This window comes from Thermobia domestica, chromosome 12 (assembly GCF_964235325.1).
Source record: "Thermobia domestica chromosome 12, izTheDome1.hap1.1, whole genome shotgun sequence".
NCBI classification, from domain to species: domain Eukaryota; kingdom Metazoa; phylum Arthropoda; class Insecta; order Zygentoma; family Lepismatidae; genus Thermobia; species Thermobia domestica.
In genome coordinates, this window is record NC_137465.1 from 205806055 (window position 1) to 205829931 (window position 23877).

At 36.3% G+C, this 23877-nt stretch overlaps 2 protein-coding genes across 4 annotated transcripts in view; one reads left to right on the forward strand and one right to left on the reverse strand.

Annotated features, from left to right (window-relative positions):
* The window catches only part of LOC145666975 (cilia- and flagella-associated protein 206), a 224542-nt gene that overhangs the window by 178155 nt on the left and 22510 nt on the right, over nt 1–23877 (reverse strand). The window lies entirely within an intron of this gene.
* LOC145666974 (zinc metalloproteinase-disintegrin-like 4a) overlaps nt 1–23877 on the forward strand; it is a 131041-nt gene that overhangs the window by 93894 nt on the left and 13270 nt on the right. For 2 of the 3 annotated variants that reach the window (XM_081734620.1, XM_081734622.1), the window contains 6 exons: nt 1977–2146; nt 7138–7347; nt 9225–9323; nt 11143–11302; nt 12005–12145; nt 15899–16074. In XM_081734620.1, coding sequence (XP_081590746.1) covers nt 1977–2146; nt 7138–7347; nt 9225–9323; nt 11143–11302; nt 12005–12145; nt 15899–16074 — 956 coding nt within the window. The remainder of the gene's footprint in view (nt 1–1976; nt 2147–7137; nt 7348–9224; nt 9324–11142; nt 11303–12004; nt 12146–15898; nt 16075–23877) is intronic. The other variant, XM_081734621.1, reaches the window with a different exon arrangement.

Genomic DNA, 23877 nt, shown 5'->3' on the forward strand with positions numbered 1-23877 from the left:
TTCGCAAGATGTGTCCAATCCAATTGACCTTCCTACGAAGGATGCCGTCGAGAAGTGTCCTCTTCTCTCCTATTCGTTTTAAAACATCTTCGTGTGTTACTCTTTCTCTCCATTTTATCTTCTCCATCTTTCTCCAACACCACATTTCGAAACTCTCTAAATATTTCTTCTCTAACTCCCGTAATATCCAAGTCTCTGAACCATACAGTCCAATACTCCAGATATAGCACTCAACTAACTTCTTCCTTAGTTTAATATTAAGGCTATTCGTATAATTACCAACAAAACAGGGGCGGCTTGTCCGAGAAGCCACATCGGTAAAAACTGACGTTTATTGATTCAGACTAAGAGGAAATAAGTTTGCCTAATCCTCTAATTCTTGTATATAACAACTAAATCATTAGATAACTTTTATCTTACCTTATTTTGGAGCGATAAAATATTATACTGTACTGATGTGACTCCTTCACGAGCCGCCTCTGCTAGCAAATAAAATTATCATACAGGAAAACGTAATCAAAATTGATGTTTTCTTAAAGATTTGATTTTGAGTTTGGTGTCCTTTTCAACAGCGAGGCTAAATTGAGACGTGGTCCAACAACTTAACTTGGGAAACTTGGTATCCGCACCACATGAACTCTAGCCGAGAATCGAACCCAAGTGTTTTCTTAAAGAACTAACGATCCTCCCACTGATAAAAAAGTGCCCATGCTTGCATAGGTTTCTAATTGCGATTTTCATACTATTAAGAATGCTGAATCCAGTGCAACGATTTTAAAAGATATTTATCCATGTGGAATTATTCTCTTGTTTCATTTTGTCTCTGAATACCAAGTTACATCGTTGGGTTACGTTGTTGACAGTGTGTAAGAAATAAATTTCTTTAATGTTTTTAAATAGTATCTCTTCACACTAACGTAGAAAAACACTTTAAATGTGTCCAGGGCTACCATTTTGTCGATTTATTAAAAGAAAAGAAATACATCTTTTGCGGAAAAAAGGAATATGTATAACGTAAAACGCGTCAAAAAAAAAACATAAAACTTCGTAGAAAGCGCAAAAGATTTGGCAACCATAATGGTGACAGGCAAGCGAGAACATGGATAGCAGAGTTGATGGTTTGGCAAGTACACTATACGCGAATCCATTGCTATTTCGTGCATTACCAACACTTCTTTATAAACCTTTCTGCCGCCTTTTCTCGCTTACCTTTCCCTAGCCTCTACCTGTTTTTCCGTGTTGCTCCTACGAAAGAAAAGATTGGGACATGATACATTGACTAATTGGAAATAACTATCCCAAGTGCACGGCTTCAATGCGTTCGCAACGCGTTTTTATGGTTCATGCGTACGGTTGGAATACGCTGACCATGTATTTAAATGTGGATCGCTAATCGCAATGCGCTGCAAACGCAAAAGCAATAAAAACGCACAGAATACGTCGGCTCCAGCGTATTTGGTGCGTTTCGGAACAATAGACTGCCTGCTGTTTCGGAATCAGTAAAAGATGTATAAAGGAAGGACAAAAAGGAAAGACGTGTGGCCAGGCAAGGGGATTTTTAGCAAGAAACAGCTGCTTGGAAGATGCTTTATGCAGAGTATTGGAACTCTACTATTATAAAATATGTACGTGTATAACAAAAGAAAATTCACAAGGAAATTCCGAAAAATTAGCTAATCACAGAAAAATCTATATGTAACACAATAGGGTTATTTCTCGTGACTCACATGTATGACAATAAGGGTGTGGCAATAAGGCCTGGAAACAATGACTGGTTCACAGTAAGATTTATAACTGGCAAAAGTAAAATTACCGAGTACCTACCTAGTTCGCGTTCGCTGCGCGGGGTACGCATCCTCGATTAGCCATAGTCTAAGTAGCAAAGTACGCGTACCATAATTAGAGTTTAGAAATGTGTAACAATAATTACATTGCATTTGGAAATATATATATGCACTTTCTTTATTTGTTAAAAGGTATACATGTCTTTAAACATATACATCTCTCTGACTGGCGTCGTTGTGTGGACAGAAGGAGACCAGATAGAGATATCTTCCAACGGTGATACTACGCTGGAGAAATTTTTGGAATATCGAAGAGAAAAATTAGTTCTACAATACCCAAATGACAACGCACAGCTTTTAACGTAAGTATTTAGTGAGTACTTAGAATTACACATTGAATTCTTGTTGCTTTTCGAGTTCTTATAAGCATGGTCAGCTCAAACATACAAATAGTAGAAGATTTCGAAAAAAAAAACTTACTGAGACGTTGCTACGGTGCAATATCTACACAAACATTTTACTAGTGGTGGCAGCTGCTTAGGTTGCATGATTGTCGAATAGACCGTTTTTTTAAGTAGTTTTGTTTATCAAAACCTTTATATATATATATATATATATATATATCATCCTGTCTGTTCATGTGTCCGGGAGAGAAAGAGTCACAAGAGTAAATTCGTTGATGGATGTAAGTATGCCTTTAAGACTGTTATGAAACGTAAGTGTCATGTATTGTTGTCTTATTTTATTACAAGTGTATCAGAAAAATTAGTTGGTGCTTTTGTTTCTAATTCCGTAAATGAAATGGAGCATATTAACAATTAAAACGTAGGTTATGCCTTACTGTATATGCTATATTTCATTCAACTTGCGTTTAGTAAGATCGAAGTAGAAGTTTTATATGGAAATAACTTTTAAACCTACATGGAACATCAATTGTTCTTCATCTCTGAAAGTGAAACAAATGAATTTTATAGTAATAGTGAGTGTAAACTTGAATCAATAAATATGAAAACACAGAACATATTTTTATCTGCATTTTGTAAATATTGAAGTAATACTCGGGAGCAAGGAGCGCACCAGCGTGTAGGGACATGCCTTTGATATTGCAACCACTACATTTACAGTCCACTCACTCTTTATTGCACTTTATCATACCCAATGGAAGACAATCTCGTAGTTTTATAAGATATTAGTAATGAATTCATCTTATAAACAACATGGAACACTATAACTGAAACTTTTTTCCCATGGGACATGTCTTAAAGTAGGACAGCTGACATATATAATTCGTCCCATCCCATTTGTTTTCGTCAGGTGTAAAAACTAAGTTTAAAAGGAAAACTTACAGAAAACACATGCTGCGTTACTGAAAGTTGAGGAAGACTAACCTTGGAAATCTAAAGAATTTTCATTCTTCTTCTAATCTTCCACGAAAGTTTTTAAATTTATTTTTACGGACTGATGATGCCAAAAGCGTTGGTCGAAATATTAAGTTTTCCTTATCCAAGACTATATATATACACTGAAATACTGTGCCTATAAAAGTTCCTCAAATACTTCGCAACATTTAGTGATAATTTTAACAAATTTTCTGGAAAACAAAATTATTCGAGTTGAATTTTCTGGAAGACACAATTCCAGTAAAATTCTATTTTCAAAAGCATCAAAAAATGGTATGAGAAATTCAGAGGTGAAAGACTGCAAAGCTTCTCAGTCGGGATCTATGAATCATGTTAGGTAAGCTTACTGAAGCAGCTCCCGCAAACCTAGAGCTTTCAGCCTCTCGCAATATCCATTTAAAAATAATAAAGTATAAACTATAGGCTTCAGCTGCATCGTCATCTCAGCAAAATGGCATAGACATGCATTTTAAGATGCAAGAGAGGTGTGAAGTTGACGGTTTTTCGTACACTCACTTATCCCTAGCGTCAAAACAAGTTTCCATCTTTTTGGAAAGGGAATCAGCATAGCTTGCGCATTAGGATGGCCCAAAAAATTCAAATTTATCCCACAACCCTGGGCACCATCTCATTTTTTTTACTGCAGCTAATAATAGTAAATTGCCAAAATTTCAATGTCCTAGGTGGAATAGAAAGCAGTGCTCAACGTCTTACAAATTCGAAAAATTGCATTATTTTATTTTATTTTGAAATATAAATTTTTAATTATGTATTTCTTTCTCCAAATGCTATTTTTGTGAAATAAATATCAAGAAAACTGTATAAAGAAGTAAAAAAAACAAAAAAAAAACATAGAACTGTCAATTTTTGGTCGTGAGAACTGTTGTGTTGCAAGTTTAAACATCAAGAAAACTGTATAAAAGTGAAAAATGAGAACGGTCAATATTTGGTTGTGAGGACTGTTGTGTTACATGTGATTGTTGTGGAATATGGACTGTGTGAAAATATGGCTTTGTCATTAACTTCAACACGTCAAGCGGACAGTGTATTTTTGATAGGTATCAGAGACGTAGAACCAATATCTAGATTTAATTAGTTACTAACTTTAAGGCAAGTTCTTCTCAGATTTCAGTTTTTTCTACATGAAAAAAATCTATAAAAAAATGCACGTCACAGCACTATAAACGAATTAATTTCAGTGTGGAAAAAGGCAGCCACACTGATACCTACTAGACTTACAAAACATTGTGTTGATAAGCTTGAAAAACTACACTCTGAATGGCTGTTGTTGAAAAAAAATAAAGGAAGAATGTCTGATGCCCAAAAGAAACGTGAAACATCATTTCAAGAGCACCTTGATAAGATGTTTGACATTGCTCACAATGAAGTACTTACTATGTGCAAAGTAGATGAAGACAGGAAGTTTTTAATTGATCAAAGGACAAAAAGAAATATGTTTATTTCATCAGAAGACAAGAAATACAGCAAGAAACAAGCAAGGATTATTGAAAGAAGACTGAAAGAGCAAAACAGACTTGAAAAAGGTACAGTTCAAAGTTTCTCGTCCCTGGCATCCTCAACTGTGACTATTTCAAATTCAGAAGACGATTCATCACAAAATTCTGATCCGGTCAAAGATAAATCAGAAGAGCTGTATAGTACGTATAGGCCATCATAATCTTTGAAAAAAAAAAAAAAAGGAAATCTCGTACAGATTTGCAGTCTGAGCCAATTGCAAAGAAATTTTTATTTTCTACACATGCCACTAGTGAATTAGATCGCAATAAAGTTTCCGATAGGGAATCCTTAAGATTAATGGTCCCTATTGCAGCAGCACTAGGTCATGACCCCAACTCATTGCCATTATCACGAAGCACTATTCAACGCAAATGGAAAGCAGCAAGAAAAACTGTGTTTGAAGAAATAAAAGAATCTGTTTCGTTTGACGATCCAGTCATTGTTCATTGGGATGAGAAGATTCTTCCCGAAACTTTAGGCACTGATAAAGTAGATCGTTTACCCGTCTTAGTATCTGCAGATGGTAAAGATAAATTAGCTAGTTGGTGTGCCAAAACTTGTAAGTGGTACTGGCGCAAATGTAGTTTATAATAAACTAACTGAACGGGGTTTGCGTAACAAGATAGTAGTCATGTGTTTTGACACTACATCAGTTAACACAGGATTGAAAAAATGGAGCCTGTGTTTTGCTGGAACACAAAGTTGAAAAAGAATTGTTATGGCTACCATGCAGACACCACATTTTAGAAATTGTTCTCAGTAAAGTATTTACTTTCTGCTTTGGAGCTTCCAGTTCCCCTGATGTACCGTTATTCAAAAGATTCAAGGCAGCATGGCATTATATACACCAAGAAAATTATCAGCCTTTGGGAGATATTCCTGACAGTGATTATCTTAAACTCTCTGCAGTCAGTGTTTTATTAGTTGCCTTAGGAAGCAAGAACCAGTCCAGAGATGACTATATGGAGTTAATAGAGCTCTCTTTACTTGCTCTAGGCCATACTCCAGCCAAAGTTCATTGGAGAACTCCAGGTGCAGTACACGACGCGCGTTGGATGGCGAAGTTGTTATACGCTATCAAAATATACTTGTTTCGTAATGAACACTGTTTCAAAACCACACAAAAGGAAAAATCTTAGTTAGAACGCTTTGTGAAATTTGGAGCTCTTGTGTAAGTCAAATATTGTATTGAAGCACCTGTGGCTACAAATGCTCCTTGGTAAGATCTTTCCCTGTGGAATGACATGACAAAATACCATAATATTGATCCTGAAATAAGTGATTGCGAAAAATGCCTTCAAACCTCATCTTTGGTACCTTTCGGATGAACTAGTTGATTTGAGTTTATTCTCAAATAAAGTATCCAGTGAGGGCAAGGTGGCAATTGTCAATAAGATGAAGTGTGAGCATGCAGACCGGAAGGTAAGAGGAGACTCAGCTCTTTTAACTAATCAAGCTGCTTTGGCTGATTTTGCCTCAAAAAGATCAGTCCAGTTGTTTGATAAGTTAAAAATAAATTCAAGTTTTTTGACCACACATCCGGATAAATGGAGCAGCAATCAACATTACATTAGAGGGGGAAAATAATCAAAAACTTCAAAAGTTGTAAATGATATAGCTGAGCGTGGAGTCAAACTATTTGAAGACTTCAATAAGCTTATGACAAATGATAAAGAAAAAAAGCTAATAGACAGTTGGTTCCGAGCCAGACGACAAAAGCAGTTGTTGACAGTTTGAAGTAGTCATCTTCAAAGGATTAATCCGTTTACTTCTTCTACTACCTAGTACATTCCCTTACAAGATTTTTGTATTATTGCATTATTTGTTGATATTCTACTAGGAAATACACGTAATTTACTACTTTCCAGCTAGTTGTACTTCATTGAAACTAACCTAAAAATCCCTATTTTTGGATTTCAATCTTAATATATGCCTTTGAGCACTGTCTTCCAATTGGAATATGATCTAATTTTGCCAGCAGAGTTGTTTCATTACTAGATATGTAAACTAATTTTGAAAATTTGACTATATAATATGGGCCACCCTATTGCGCATCTGAGGGATTGTGTGACTCCCCTGGCGGCTTTTAGTAATCGTATGCTTAGTCACATCTTTAGAGACAACATAACACTACACATTGCCGCAATAGGTAAATTCGAATTTTAGAAAACAGCGTAAATAACTACTATTCAAATGATTACAGCGTAAATAACTACTACATCTAGATGTATAAGCATTACAATTCTTTTTCTAGTATTTAGTTACATTATTATTCATTTGTTTGTTATGAATGTTCTTGAGTTTATTACAACCTTCCTACACTTTATTTTTTTTAATTCACTGTCATACAGCTATATGGTGAATTAAACATTATTCTTAAGATCTAACTTTTATTTCGAAAACCTATTTTCAAGATTTTTTTTCTTTCTTTGCAGCGGAAAGGACTTTAATGGCGGCGTTGTGGGCAAAGCCTATACGTACACGATGTGTAGCTATAAATACTCTGGTGGAGTAGATATAAAACACAGCAATGTTGTAGGTTTGGTTGCACTCACAGTTGCTCATGAAATGGGACATAACTTTGGTATGGAACATGACAAAGAGAATTGTGGATGTGAATATTGCATCATGGCTCCATCTGTCATGTATGAAATTAGTACTCTACTTTCGAACTTGGTCAACTAAATTGTTTATTTTGGTTACTTATTTGTACTATGTTTATTTATTTATTGTTTAAAAAACTCATACCTTGAGTATAGAGAACATGCCTTACATAGAAAATGAAATAATTAGCTTCTGATCTGCAAACTATGTTGAGTTTTTTTTTTTAATATCAATTATCCGAATGATAAAATATCTTGCTCATATTCATGTTAGAATGCTTTACTATTTGAAACAAAAATCACAAGGGTCTATATTGGAAACTAGAGTTAAAGAAAAAATTCCCCAGGGTCAAATCTACAGGTTCGACTACAGGCTAGATAAATTTGTCGCAAACAGTATTGGAACCATGCATTTATCCAAGTTTTTCCTGCCTCTCAGTATTTATTAGAAGAGCCATTTAGATTGAAGTGGCAACATATCTGGAAAATGAAAATGAAACGTTTACTCATGTAAACATGGTTAGGTTCCCTCGACGTAGTCCCACCCTACATAGTGAACACATTTCCAGAAATCTCAAATAAGTTAGATACTGTTGAGAATCCCCGTTTCTGACAGGATTTCGAGAGTGTGTCCTGAAGCACAAACAATGCTGAGAATATCACGGAAACAAAGCCCTAGTGAATTTAAAATAATAGAGAAATTACATGATTGCATACGCAAACTTCAAATTTACAGTAAGGAATACAAAATGAACTTCTAATCTATTAACTTTAATAATAATTTAATGTTCTGAATTGTTCATTTTTAGTTACCATAAATACGACGTCCATCATTACTACTTTTTCTAGGTTTGAATACCATCATATGGATATTAGAACGGTTGGGGCATGATGCTTTAAATGGACACAGGAAGCATCCATAGAAGTTGATAAACAAATTACTCTTATCATTCAGTTTAAATATTATTATTAGGAGATAGCGAGATTTGAGTACATTGTGTAAATTAATAAATATATGAATGAAAACATATTCCCTAATAAAATATTAATTGTGGAATATAGGAATACGTTAATATGAATTATAAAATGAATGGTGTACTAACTGATAGTAATACATTTATTTTACTTCCCTTAATCTTAATGTATATACATATAAAAATGAGTCATTATGTTTGTGACTTAATAACTCTTGAACCACCAGACCGGTTTCAATCAAATTTTCAATATAGATGAGATTCGGACCTGGGATGGTTTTTATCGTTTCACTTTGACGGTGCAACTTAGGGGAGGGGGAGATATATAAAAATAATTGAAAACGACCGATATTAGTGTTGAATCTATAGTTTCCACAATAGCTGGGGTGAACAGTGACGCTTCCGATGCCATTTAAATCCTAATTCAGCCCCCATTAATACTCCTAAGGGGGATGGTGACGTAAAAATAATTGAAAATGACCGATATTAGTCAAATTCCTAGTGTTTGGGATCCCTAAGTTGATTGGTGAATAGTGACAGTGAATATTCTATTTTTATGTATAATTTGGACTAGTTATTTTATAGAAAATATGCCTATTAATAATACTTACTATTTATCCAAATCTCAAATTAGATTGCTTCGTTTTGCGGCTCCTAGCTTTTGCAGTATTAGTGAATACATACTTTATCTTTCTAGAGTACAGACGGGAGTTATTATAGATTACTTTTAAACGTTTTCCATGTTTGTGGTCACTCAGCCACGCGTGCGAATTGTTGACCTGATATAGTATTATACTTGTGGGGACCGAGCCAGGATACATTAATTTTTTAGTTTGTTTCAAAATAACATCTTAACACAAAATCACAGTAATATAGAATAGTACTACAGCAATAATAAAAGTATTTTTGTATATAAATAACTAACATATTTCATTAATCTTACAGAACAGAATCAGTAACTGAATGGAGCGAGTGCAGCGTCAAGGCCTTGACTGATAGTTTCAAGCGTGGATTTGATCATTGTCTACGAAATAAGCCAGATAGGTAACGCCAATGTTTGATTTGAAGCTAGTGATAGTATCGGTTCATTAACTTCCTAAAAATATTTTTGGCTCTCCAAAACGATACTCTTAATGGCCGACTTCGTCCAAGAAACAAGAGAGAAGTGATATACATTCTTAGATAAACAACATAGGGACTTAATAAAGCTTACAGATCTCTATCTTGCCTTTAAGTGCATGGACTAGACATCTTAATAAAAATTGGGCCCACTAACTTATGGGAAACTGCTATACTTATATAAGATTCCAATTATTGATTTACAGTTATTATATTATTATTATCAAATAGACTTACGCGATTACGCTCAGACTAGAGCTACTTGGTTAATTTTTACTTTAAACGTTCCGTTTTAGCACCAAGGCATTATGAACTACTTAACATGACATCCGAACCACATGGGTTTCTTCCGAGAATTGAAGACACATGCGTTTCCCACACAAACACGAGAAAGTTCATTGCATTTTACATCTTATTCTATAGCTACAATTTTATAATATTCAATGTCGAATTACAATGATTAATATTTGTGATAGTTTCCAGAAGTATTATTTTCGTATTGCTTTCAAATCTGCTGCTCAATTTATATCTTTAACATGTTTCGGTAAATTATTATAAAATGACATGAACTGCTTATTTTGTCCGTTTGCCTAGTATTATACAAATGTACTTCTTTCCTTAGTGTTAGTAATTAATATATGTTTTCTGTATTACCTGACAATGATTCTGAATATATACCTACAGTGCCGGAAGTTGTGGAGGTGAGAGAACAACTTCACTCCTTTTAACGTCCCCGCCGTTCGAGGGGACCACTTCAAGACAGAACTTTCTTACTCCATATGATACGATACGAACATGAATGTGTAAATAAAGCATAAAATAGTTTCAACATAAAAAAAATTAAATGAAACGAAAATGTGATCTGGGCCCATTTCCGTAAAATGTCTACTATTTTGATCCCAAAAAATAATATACAGGGTGTCCCACATAAAACCGGTACGCCTCACGTACCAGTTAATCTATTTAAATTGCTTGTGGGGTCACAACACTGTCTCTAAAGTTGGCTACACTATATTTTATCGGAAAGTTGAATGCAGTAGTGTGGTCGTGCGTCAGATGTTGTGAGAAACTCGTACTGTTAGTTAATTCATTGTTGCTGCTAAAGTGTTACTTGAATCTTGTGCGTGAGGCGTACCGGTTTTATGTGGGACAACCAGTATATTTCTTACGACTTTTAAGTTATGTTAAATATTGTTCCCTCAATTTAACTATTGAAGAATAGAATGGGCCCCCATATTTTCAAAAGATCTGAAAATAATTTAAAAGTGCTGTTCCTGTCACATCATCTGAACAAAATATATTTGCATAAGATGAATCATAAATATAATCTGGGCCCTACGCCAACTGGGACTCAAAGTTTGTATTTCGTACTTTTCTAGAGGACCAAATAATGCTTTCCCTCTCCCAGGAGTTTCCAAATTACGACGCTGTATACCTATGTCTGGAGTTGCTCAATAGTTCTGAGAAACCAAGCTCTAAAACGCTAAATAAAACTGGCCTATCCTACCTCAATTAGTGAAACAGAAGCATTGAAGTGGGAAAGAAGAATTCGGGTAATTTATAATATAAGTCCAGTGGCCAGATTTTTATGTTATTCCTACGATGTTTCGTGCCTACTGATAATTAGTATGTATAATTTAATTTTAAAATACCGTTACATTTCACAATACTTTAATTAACGGATGCTTACATTATTTGTATATGTTTTAAACTATATTTGCGTCAACTTTTTTATATTTTAAAGATTGTTTGGTGGCCCGGTGTGTGGCAATGGTTTCTTGGAAGCTGGCGAAGAATGTGATTGTGGATTAGAGGAGAGTTGTGATAATCCTTGTTGTAATGCAACGTCTTGTACGCTGTACACCAATGCATCCTGTGCTACGGGAGAGTGCTGTGACCTCAAGGTATTTATCTACTATTCTACAGTTATCAACGAAAGTAACTGACAAAAGAAGAGTATTGTAAATGAATTGGTTCAACACTATGTAGACATATGGAAAATGGGACATAAGAGTTAAAGCTACAATTCTGACAAGTGAACAAATTATTTTTAACTTGTACAATATATGCTTTTAAAATAATCTAACTATTCTGCGATTGCTGGAAACATCGACTAAAGTCCTCTTCTGGTATCTTCCGAAGTTCAGCCGTCGCGTTGGTTTTGATCTCTCGTAAGGTGGCGAAACGGGTATCTTTGAGGTCTATTTTTTGCTTTGGGGAGAGTAAAACATCTGACGGTGTTAAACTTTTTAAGATTATCAAAGTCTCTGAAGCAATTTTTTTTCAATTTGCATTTGATTGCGCGTTGCTCGATCTGTGAAATTGTGTCAACTAATCATCACACACTCCTCCGTTCAGCTACACTACTCGTACAATTCGGCAACGTAGGACAGTACTGCACCAGATTCATTGTGATTGTATGCAAATGTCAAAACTACAACATTCCGGGAACTTTCTGACTGTCCCTCGTACATATTGATTGCAATATACATCACTTCGTGATGAGATTTATTTGTTTTCTTAAAGCACAAGACAAAAAGAGTATTAGCGCAATAGTACGACCTCAATAAACAAGATGTTGCTAATTTCTTCTCTCTCTGTTGCAGACATGTACACTAACGGAACCAGGAACTGAATGTCGTTCAGCAAATTCTGAATGTGATCTTCCAGAATTTTGCACAGGAAAATCTGAATTTTGCCCAATCAATGTCTTCAAGAGAAATGGAGAAAGGTGTAGTGATGAAGAGGTATGTGTATTTTGTGTTGTTTTAACTCTTGTCATTACTTTTCTGCACTATTCTCGACTTTGCCGCATTTATCTTAAACAGCACTAGTTTATTATTATTTTAAATCGAAAGTTCTGTCACTAATTACCAAAGTTTCGTTTCGAGACATGCCTTCATTTTATATACGAAAGGTAACATCAGAAAAATAAACACACTGCTGAACAAGACTGCACTTATTTAATATAAAAACACACGTGACGTTTCGATCTTCTAGCCAAGATCTTGGCGAGGATCTAGATGAGAAACTTGGCTAGAAGATCGAAACGTCACGTGTAAATGTGTTTTTATATTAAATAAGTGCAGTCTTGTTCAGCAGCGTGTTTATTTTTCTGATTTTATTCGCAAGACGTATTACTATGATTGTGTGTCAGTTTGAAAGGTAACATATAACGATATGCCACATTTCGAATTATTAAAATTTTTATAGTATACTCCATTTAAAAAGGATTATACACACACGTTTTAATCACTTAAACACACTATATATTTTGCAAAAAGTGTTAATAACTTTACAGTAATGCTATACACATCCTTATTATACGAACTCTTGCTGAGTTATATGTTGATGATTACTTATAAACAAGTACATGGTAACGAAACTATTACCCTAGTAGCCGGATCACTGTCATAACAACCACTAAACAAACATTTTAACTTAGCGACGGAAAAATAAACGATTACAGAACATTACTCATGACATTCACTATGACATTAATTGTTCTTCTATTATATAGCTAGTGCCAGCTGAAATTGCACTTTTGCTCTGAGTATTAAATAATATAAATGAAGTGAACACATGGTAATTATTGCTGTAAACTCTGTTGTCAGTTTTGAAAAGTGTTGACAACGATACTTGAGAACATGACACTACCAGGACAGTTTGACCAATGGCACTGAAAGATGATAGGAATATAATATGATTTAGGAATGAGAACAAGATTTGAATTGAATATGGTTTTGGAAGTTCTGAACAAGGTCAAATGCGGTTAAAAAGATCTCAGTGGAATTTACATTCGAAGTTATGCACTGAAATATGCTCAGTTTAAAGCTACACACTAAAAGCAGCAAAGTACACTCACTTCTCAAAGAATATGAATATATATATATATATATATATATATATATATATATATATATATATATAGAGAGAGAGAGAGAGAGAGAGAGAGAGAGAGAGAGAGTGAGTACTGTGATGCCGAATTAAGACAACTGAATAAAAGAAAAACTAAATTGCTAATATTTCTCCAGAAGTTTATGGTTTTGCTATGTATTTGGTCTAGGAATTAATTCGTGCGGTTGGTACGCACACATTGAAGCTGTAGTACAAACACAAAATACATAAATACCTTAAGAAAAATATTGTCCATCGCTAGCCACCACTTTCGCCCATCTGTCAGGCAATGTACGGATTCCCTGGCGAAACAAGTCCTCATCCTTGGAAGCGATCCAGTCAGAGACCCATGTTTCGATATCTTCTGAAGAAGTAAACCGCTGTCCAATCAAATCGTTGTTCATGCAATCGAACAAGTAGTAGTCCGAAGGAGCAACGTCTGGTGAATACGGCGGGTGGGGTAAAACCTCCCATCCGACATTTTCTAAATAGGTTTTGACCGGTTTTGCGACATGTGGGCGAGCGTTATCATGTTGAACAATAAGTTTATCATGTCTGTTCTCCCATTCTGGTCGTGTTCTGGCCAGAGCTTGCTTCAAACGCATTAATTGTCGTCGATAACGTTCTCCATTCATAGTTTCACCCGGTTGCAGCAGCTCATAGTACACCACACCTTTCATATCCCACCATATGCACAGCATAACCTTTGCACAGTGAATATCTCGTTTTGGTTGTGATGGACCTGGTTCACCTGGTTTCACCCAGGCCTTTTTTCGTTTAGGGTTCTCGTAATGGATCCACTTCTCATCAGCCGTAATAATTCGATGCAGAAACCCCTTTCTGCTCTGTCGTTGAAGCAGCAATTCGCAAATGGTTTTTCGTCTTTCAACGTCTCTGTCTTTCAATTCATGTGGAACCCAATGTGACATCTTTTGAATCATTCCCATGTCTTTCAAGCGTTTGGAGACTGTTGTTTGATCAACGCCTAATGCTGCTGCAAGTTGTTCCTGCGTTTGACACGAATCCTGCTCGAGCAATGCTGTCAATTCTTCGTCTTGAAATTTTTTTGGCTGTCCAGCTCGCTCTTGGTCTGCCAAGCCGAAATCACCACTTCTAAACCGTGCAAACCACTTCTGACACGTTCGCTCAGCTAGAGCATGGTCACCATACACTTCCACCAAAATACGATGACTTTCAGTCGCACTTTTCTGCATGTTAAAGTAATGCAGCAGGACACCCCGCAAAAACACTTTATCAGGCACAAATTGCGCCATGTTCACTTAACTACAAACTGGTGTTGTTGCCGCTTTAATCCACTGCCCTATACTACGAACGATACGCGATGACAGGGGTTTGCAACACATGTGTGGATACACGGAACTGTGGGACGCTCCGTTCGTTGCGCCATCTCTTGTCCACCCGCACGAATTAATTCCTAGACCAAATATTATTTATGATTAACATAAAATGGGACGTACACAAAAAATATTGTAGTTATAGGCCCAGCAATAGCCATTTTTTGAAATTCAAACATTGATGATAATTTTTAAACTAATATTTATATTTTGTTTATGGTGAAATGAAAGAATAGAGTTTTGGGGGAATGATTTTAATGCGTTAATTTTATGTTTATTTGTGTTTATTGAAGCTTTCTAAGCACTTGCTAACGACTAGCCATTGACAAATATGATACGAGTATATTAAACTTATGATGTGAAATAGAAGTTTTGTTGGTGATACACTTTTGTGTTTTTTAACGGTGAGATTGGTTCCAAAATGTTGATATGATATTTTTGTTTCAACTACTATTGCCTTAGGAAAGCGAAGTAGTTTTGTTTCTTGACTTGAGCAGAGGTCATAGACTTTTTGTACTTGTGGTGAACACGTATGTGTACTTATGAATTTACCTTTCTCAACTGTTTTTTCAATGCATGAACTTACACGATGACTTGTGAAAGGTAAATAACTTTAGTACTTGGAAATAATGTTTAAAACAAAAATACATAACAGTTTTTACACTTAAGGTATTTATTAATTAATAATTACGAATGATTTTTAAAATATCTTAGGTTTCTTTTTACTGTTTTCTGAAAGTTATTTAAAGATTAATAAATTAAAAATACAATCACGGACAAAAGTTTAATTAATTAAGTTGTATAGCATCCGTGACAGTATATAGTGTACAAAAAATGTAGGCTCGTATTTATGCTTAATATTTAAAAGTTGACCACATCCTGCAGTTCTGGGTTTGAGGTGTATGAATATAAATATGACAATCACGGAGAAACAAAATTAAGAAATAAGCACAAATACAATGTGCATTTTGCTAGTTATTTGCTTTATTTTCTATTCTTTAATCATGAGTGCCATAATCTAGAAGTTATGGCACTCCTATTGTACGAATACTGGGGATAAAACTACGTGTACTAGGCCTATATAACATTTACTTTTCGTTCTTAATTTTATAGAAGTTGATACTAATTTTGCTATTTGTTTCTTAGCTACAGTTTCGGAAAAAGTTAAACTTTTAATAGATATACTAATCCTTCTTTTTCTTTTTCTAAATAAAAGATAATTAATTTTCTCTGATCATTTTATTAAAGGGCTTCTGTTACGAAGGGACATGTGGATCTCATTCGCAGCAGTGCAAGTTGTTATGGGGATCAAACGGAAAGAATGCTGAACTTAAATGTTATAATTTTAATTCCGCCAAAGGAAGTTACGCAGGAAATTGTGGTTATAATCATGCAACTGAGAAATTTGTGACGTGTGACAGGGCGTAAGTACAAATTATTATAATGGATTACCTATTTGCCTCTACATTCAGTTCTAAATTTAACTCCTTTTGTTATTAACATGTGAAGAATACTAACTAATTAGACTATAGCATTTCTAATAATATCAAACATATATATATATATATATATATATATATATATATATATATATATATATATATATATATATATATATATATATATATATACAGGGTTTTCATAAAGTCTGGACGGATTTAATTTGCTTATAATTTTCATAAAAATGCTCATAATGAAATCAAATAAAGTGCAAACGGTAGCGGAAGGATTAAATTTTTAGTTGGCAACACTGTTAGATAAGCGGCAACTCTGAACACGTTGAGAGAGGGAGAGGGAGGGCAAGGGTCAGTTTCTTATGTTCTGTGGTACGCAGAGCTAAAATCACCAATTCTGGTGTGTCGAAAGTTCACCAAAGAGTTCAAAAAGCCGGCACCGACTGAGAGTGCAATCCGAAAGTGGCATGCTAAGTTCTTGGAGACAGGAAGCGTCCTGGACAGTCCTCAGAGTGGGAGGCCGCCAACATTCCAGCGCCGCCTACGCGAATGTGTGGACGTAAATGGCGCCCAATTGGAGGTGTGGCGGTGAATGAACTGAGCTGGTGCAGATTACAGGTAAAAATTTAATCCTTCCGCTACCGTTTGCACTTTATTTGATTTCAATATGAGCATTTTTATGTAAATTATAAGCGAATTAAATCCGTCCATACTTTATGAAAACCCTGTATATATGTATATATTGTAATATCTCACGTGGTATTGTGTACAAACAATACTTTACGCTTGGGTTTACAAACACCACCACATAGTTTTACGTCAGGATACTACGCACCACGTGGATTCAGTACAACCACGCACAACGACGGACTTCTGGCTCCTTCTACGAAGCAGACATCGGAGCAGCAGCACAACCGCCGCCTGGAGCCCTATAAATTCGGCAGACTCCAGCGGACCAGCACCGAAGCTGAGAGGCGCTCGTCATGGTTGTGGATACCTTGTGGTGTTAGACGAAGCAACCATTGATTAGAGCCACTATACGCCGCCCACAAGAAGAGCAGCAGAATATAACCTGCTGCAAGAAGTGAAGAAGTGCTCCAGTGAAGTAGTGCTTCAGACAAATTATAACAGGATAGTCTTTTCAGATAATCCTTTCTTTAGAGAAGAACTGTGGATAATAAAGTTATAGTGCTAAACACACACATTGCATACACTGCTTCCTGATGAAATAGATATTGCTTTCCGTCAGCTTGACCCCCTATTGTGGACCAAGATTCGCTCTGGCCATATAGACTGAACAGGCTTTGCCGACAGTCGGCTGACGGGATCACAATACTATCTCGCTGGGATAGCGTAGAGAAGCAAATACACAGCAATTAGTGAACTGGCCCTTTTCAGGCCCACCAACCCAATTAGTGACTGTAGCCCTTATCAGGACCAGCAAACCCGCAAAGCCCTTATCAGGACCAGCGAGTGTGAGAGAAGACGAACTGTCGTTAGAAACACCCAGAAGAAAGCCCATCAGGGAGAAAAAACCTACCAGAAGACCAACGTCCAGGGGCGACAAACGTGAAGTGAGAAAAGAAACCCATACAGAAATGACCGCCGGGGAGATCCGGAGAGAGGCAACCAGCCCAGCAGTACTAGAGACACTCCCAGAAGCACATAAGCCAGTCAATGATGACTACCTGATGTGTCCGCCCGTGAGCATCTTGAAAGCCAGTCAAGAAATCAACATCGAAGCCATCATCAAACAGAAGATCGATGCAGAGGATTTCATGTTGCTCAGCATGGGTGGAGGGAAGCATCGTGCTTACTTCAAGTCAGAAGCCACAAGAGAGATCTTCCTAAAAAATATTCAAAAACAGCGACTTTGGCCCACAAGCAATCATACTTGGACGTCTCACAAACACAACAGAAACGACTCAACCAGAACGACCATCCACAGGACGAGAACAAAGCATCACGTCGAAACAGCTCACACAGGAGAGACCTCAAAATTCTGTCTCTTTTCAGGGCCACCAGAAGCACACAGGTGGATAACCACGCACAGGTGAAAACCCCTTCCCATACAGGTGAAAAACCAATAACAGAGGTTCAAGAAGTTGAATTCACGCAGGTTCAGCATAGAAGAAGAAAACTATACACTGAAGAAGCCGGAAGCTCAAACACAAAGACCAGGACACAGGAAGACAGACAGCAGCACGCCCCAGAAAGGCAGGAGAAAAAGACTCCAACGTATACATGTGTTATACGCGGGTTGAGACCACAACCAACATCAATAACATCAAAGAAGCATTACATAAGCAGAAAATAAGGTTTAACAACCTCATCCGCATAAACACAAATAGTGGCTCGGCACCAATGTTAAGGCTTTTTCCCAAACATTTTGAAGACATCAATAGACTCAGAACTCAAGGACTGGAAACTTTAAAACAAGCGATGCAAAGTAGAGAATTCCCGTCAACCTCCAAGTTCGATGCCCTGCTGGAACTGTTACCAGTATGGGCATCTGAAATTTCAATACACTAGCCAGCGAGTCTGCTTCCGCTGTGGAAACTCACACCAAGAAGATTGTATGAAACCAGTTGACATTGGCTATTGTGCCACTTATAAGCAAAAAGGACACAGAACGGGAAGCAGCACCTGCCCCCAAAGACCACGAAGCATCCCCCAGCAGAGATACACTAAAATCACAATAGAAGAAGCTCGCCCTATCAGACGTACTGGTCCTTCTCAGGACCATATCGCCACAGAAACAGCAGTAAACGCCTAAGAAGTGAACATACCAGAAGATCATCCATCTGTCCTAGAAGAGAAAATCACATCTGCAATAGAGACGGCCACAAACAGAATTATCACATGGGTTACAACCATTCTCACAGCAACCGGTCATCATGAAGAACGCACCAAGATGTAGACAATTATACAGATATCCACAAAGAAAGTCTTCGCAAAAACAGTGAACGCCTTGACAGCAGCCAATGGTTCAATACATGTCACCCAACCAACATATGCAGACAAGATAAAATCCAGGGGCAATCAGTCGAACTCAAAATATAAACCAGCTTCAAGGAACAAGGAAACAGAAGTGGCAGCTGTAGAACAAGTGAATTGATGCTGAAACCAGCGGACAGTTGACGACACATGCACAGACAAAGGAAGATGAGGTGGCTAATTTGCATGCTAAAAATAACACAGATTCCCACTAACAATACATTCCCCACTACAGACAACCAGATTTGTATATAACATAATCAGATAGGCTTTAATATAACATAATAATTCATTATTGACAGACACATTTACATGGAGTTTTGCCACCCTTCTATTGTGGTTTTGCCATGTAAATACTATTGCATGCAGCATGATACAAGGATTGCAGATACAAGGCTTTTTTCCCTGGCTTCCAGGTTTTTTGTCCCTCTATCAAAACACAAATAACTCTTCTCTCGCGCTTTCCTATCTTTTATTTTACCCTTCTTTCTTTCTATTTACACTTTATCTACAGATACGCGAGTAAATGTCTTTCGAAAAAGATAGAAACTGCGAGACACACCCACCGACAGCAGCTTTAGGTTACCAACTGCATGGGGGGGCGGCATGTAGAATGTTGGTTGATGCCTTATCCACTATCCAGGGCGCGGGCTTTCCCGAGGGGGATCCTTATTTTTAACTTTTCTGTTTCTGGACCAGCACCAGTTCTCTGGTGTCCTTCCTACGTTTGCCACGAAACATTAGGAGTAACTTAACCCCAAGCCTCTAGTCTGCTACGGGACTCCTGGCTTAGCCTGCTACGGGGCTCTGTTGGGAATCCTACCCCCAGTTGCTTAGCCTGCTATGTGGCTCTGTGACTACTAATCTCCTCACTACTTGCCACGGAGCTTTGGGATTCCTTTCGCCACTCTGCTTACCCTGCCACGGGGCTCTGTGGAGATCCTGTCTGCGACCTCACCTATTTCTAACCTAACAAATTTAGAGGAGAATAACTTTGTAGTATTTCTGTTATTTAGTGAATTTTATAATAGCCGGTAGTGTGAGTCGAATCCGGACACTAATTCTATTACCTTGCTCTACCTGCAACCTATATGGGACAGAGTTTTACAATCAAAGTGCCAATGTTTGTGACTTCACACCTCTTGAACCACTTGACCGATCACGATCAAATTTTCAACATAGATGAGGTTCGGGCGAGCCTGGAATGTTTTTATTATTTTTACTTTGGTGGTGCAACTTCGAGGAGGAGGAGATATTTAAAAATGATCAAAAATAACCGATATTAGTTTCGAATCCATAATTTTCGGAGTCGCTGAGATGAACAGTGACACTTTCCATGCCGGTTAAATCCAAATTCAGCCCCGAAACTTGGGGAAAATGGAGGGGGAGATATATACAAATGATCGAAAACGACAGATATTAGAGTCGAATCCATAGTTTTTATTCCATTCTTTTATTCCTTTCCTCTTTGTAGAAGCCATAATTTATTCCCTTTCCTCTTTATAGAAGTCATTCTTTTATTTATTTTGCTCTTTATAGAAGTAATTGTGACGTTCCTTTTCCTTTTTATACAGGTCATACTTTTATTCCTTTTCCTCTTGATATGTCATGCTTTTATTCCTTTTCCTCTTGATATGTCATGCTTTTATTCCTTTTCCTCTTGATAGAAGTCATGTTTTTATTCCTTTTCCTCTTTATGGAAGTCGTGCTTTTATTCCTTTTGCTCTTTATAGAAATCATGGTTTTGCGAATGGTTTTTATTTTGTAAGTTTGTTAATGAGTGATTTATACTGAAGATAGGCCTTTCTGTGAGTGGGACAAATAGCCTCGCCAAATATAATCTACAATCAATCATTACTCTTCTTTGTTTTTGTAAAAGTACAAAAAATTAACATACTGAGTATAAAATACAGTAAACTTACGCCTTAACGGAGAGAATTTGAATAGTGTAGCATATAAAAGGCCATATCAATCAAATCATTGCATATGTAGAGATATCCTGTTGGCTTATGATGGTAATTTCAGGCAGTTTGGATCTTTGACTATGAAGCAACAACATTCAACAGAAAAGCAGATTAAGCTGCAAGCTTTTTTCACACTTTTAATATTCAGTTGTAAGGGTTTTGTTTTTGTTACTAATATCGTATGTACACTAAATAGTTTACACTTACATTTTATAACAACTAGCCTTTGGCTAGATGGGGGCTCCGCCCCCAGACCCTCCTGTTTGCTCGGCCTACCGCCTCGCATCTCTTACGTATCAGCCTTTGTATTAAGAGTGAATCTCGTGTATTTGCTCTTTAATTACATTTCCTGAATTTGGCCAAGCTTGGGGGCTTCGCCCCCTGACCCCCGCGCTTTCTCGGCCTAAGGCATCGCATCTCTTAAACCAACAATTCCATCAACAATTTCAAGTTTCTTTTCGCATTTCAACTATTTAAAAGATAATATTTTGTATCCCAAGAAAATGCCCATTTGAATAACATGGGAATTTCTTCATCCCTCTTTAGATCTCTTAAAAACTAAAGATATTCATGTTTGGCAATTTTCCTGTCAATTAGTCCTAGAAGGCAACAATCATGCCAAATTTCATCATTCTAATCCTGCCGAAAATACCTAAACATTTTGGGGTGTAGAAGATGACCCATATAAATAACATTGGAAAAGACTTTTCGGCTCCCCATAAAATCTTTGCACGGTTGAAAATCTTTATATTTGGTCATTTACTTAAGTAATGCTAACGGAAGATGCAAACATACCGAATTTAAAGTTTTTCTTCCAATTCCAAGCACATAAAATATGAGATTATTAGTATAAAAAAAATCAATAACATGAGGAATTTCTCTCTACCCCCTTTAGACCCCTAAAAATTAAAAATATTCACTTTTGACAATTTTCCTGTCGGTTAGTCCCAAAAAATCATTGTAGCTCTACAGGAAGTGCCCAATAATTTGGGGTGTAGAAGATGTCCCATGTAAATAACATGGAGAAGATTTTTCAGTTCCCCATAAAATGACTCTAAAAGTTGGAAATTTTTATTTTTAGTGATTTACTTAGGTAATGCTAACGAAAACGCAGAAGCATACTGAATTTCAAGTTTTTATTCCAGTTTCAAGTACCTAAAACATGAGATAATAGGTTAAAAAAAAAAGCCCATTTAAATAACATGAGGAATTTTTTTCATACCCCTTTTAGACCCCCTAAAAGTTAAAAATATTCACTTTTGGCAATTTTCCTGTGTGTTAGTCTCGAAAACCTACAATCATGCCAAATTTCAAATTTCCACGTCAACCGGAAGTACCCCTTGATTTTATGTCAGTTCATGTAGTTTTACATATAGTTAGGATTAGGATTTCAAGTGTATTGTCCTACTTTAGGTTTTGTTCAGAACAGAATTCGCAATTTTACGCATACTCTTTCGCCCTAACTTGTCAGGTAAATTGAGGGTTTAATGTGTTGTTAACATCTTGTCAAAGAGTTTTATTAAAAAAAAAAAGTTTTAGAAGTTATGCCTTTACTCTAGGCAGCAATGTGTAGGTATCTGGAAATCGTGCGATTAAATATAGAATTTAAAACAAGGTTTTTATTTCCTCCAATCATTGAGTATTATTCATCTGTATGGAATATGGCAGTACCTACTAATTTATCTCGCACTGACTCGGTTTTAAACTTCTTTCTTGCCATAGTTAGATTTAGAATTCCTGGTAAAGTTGATTCTGAATAGTTATCATCCCAGCTTAACCTTGGTGTTTCTCTAAAGCGAACTCTCTCTCTCTCTCTCTAAATTTACTAATTTATGAGACTTGAAGATTATCAATTGTTAAGTGCTCCCTGTTTTACAGACTAGCGCAAAGTTATAACACAGTTTCAACAGATTTCAACATTTTTACTACTGAACGAAACTTTAGAAATCAACTGAAGAGAATACTATAAATTTAGAGGTGAACTTTCTTTTATATATATCTATATCTCATCGAAAAGTCGAAAGTCATGAGAATATCCCGTGCAAACACGCCCTTACGGATCAGAGTAGAACAAAGAGAACTTGAAGATGTCGATCATTTCAAGTATCTGGGAAGTATTTTGACGAGAGACGCTTACTGCATCAAAGAGATCAGGTCATGAATTGCCATAGCTAAAGAAGCATTCAACAAGAAAAGATCACTCGTAACTAGCAGGCTCAATATTGGACTAAGGAAGAAATTGGTCGAGTGCTATATATGGATTATTGAACTTTATGGTTCAGAAACTTGGACATTACGGATATTGGAGAAGAAATATTTAGAGAAGTCCGAAATGTGCTGTTGGAGGAAGATGGAGATAAAATGGACAGAGAGAGCAACAAACGAAGATGTTTTAAAACAGATAGGAGAGAAGAGGACACTTCTAGCCACCATCCTTCTTAGAAAGGCCAATTGGATTGGACACATCTTGCGAAGAAATTGTCTTCTTCACACCGCCATAGAAGGAAAGATGGAAGGGAAGCGAGGAATAGGAAGAAGAAGAACACAGCTGATCGATGATTTGAAAGATAGGAGAAAATATTGGGAGTTAAAAGAGGAAGCTGAAGATCGAGAAAAGTGAAAGAAACATTTTCAGGTCCAAATCTAAAAATTTTAAAAAGATAAATAAAAAATCCTCATTAGTCCCAGGACCCGCCGAAAGGCAGAATACTTAATAATATATATATATATATATATATATATATATATATATATATATATATATATATATATATATATATATATATATATGGATGTATATACAGGGTGGTAG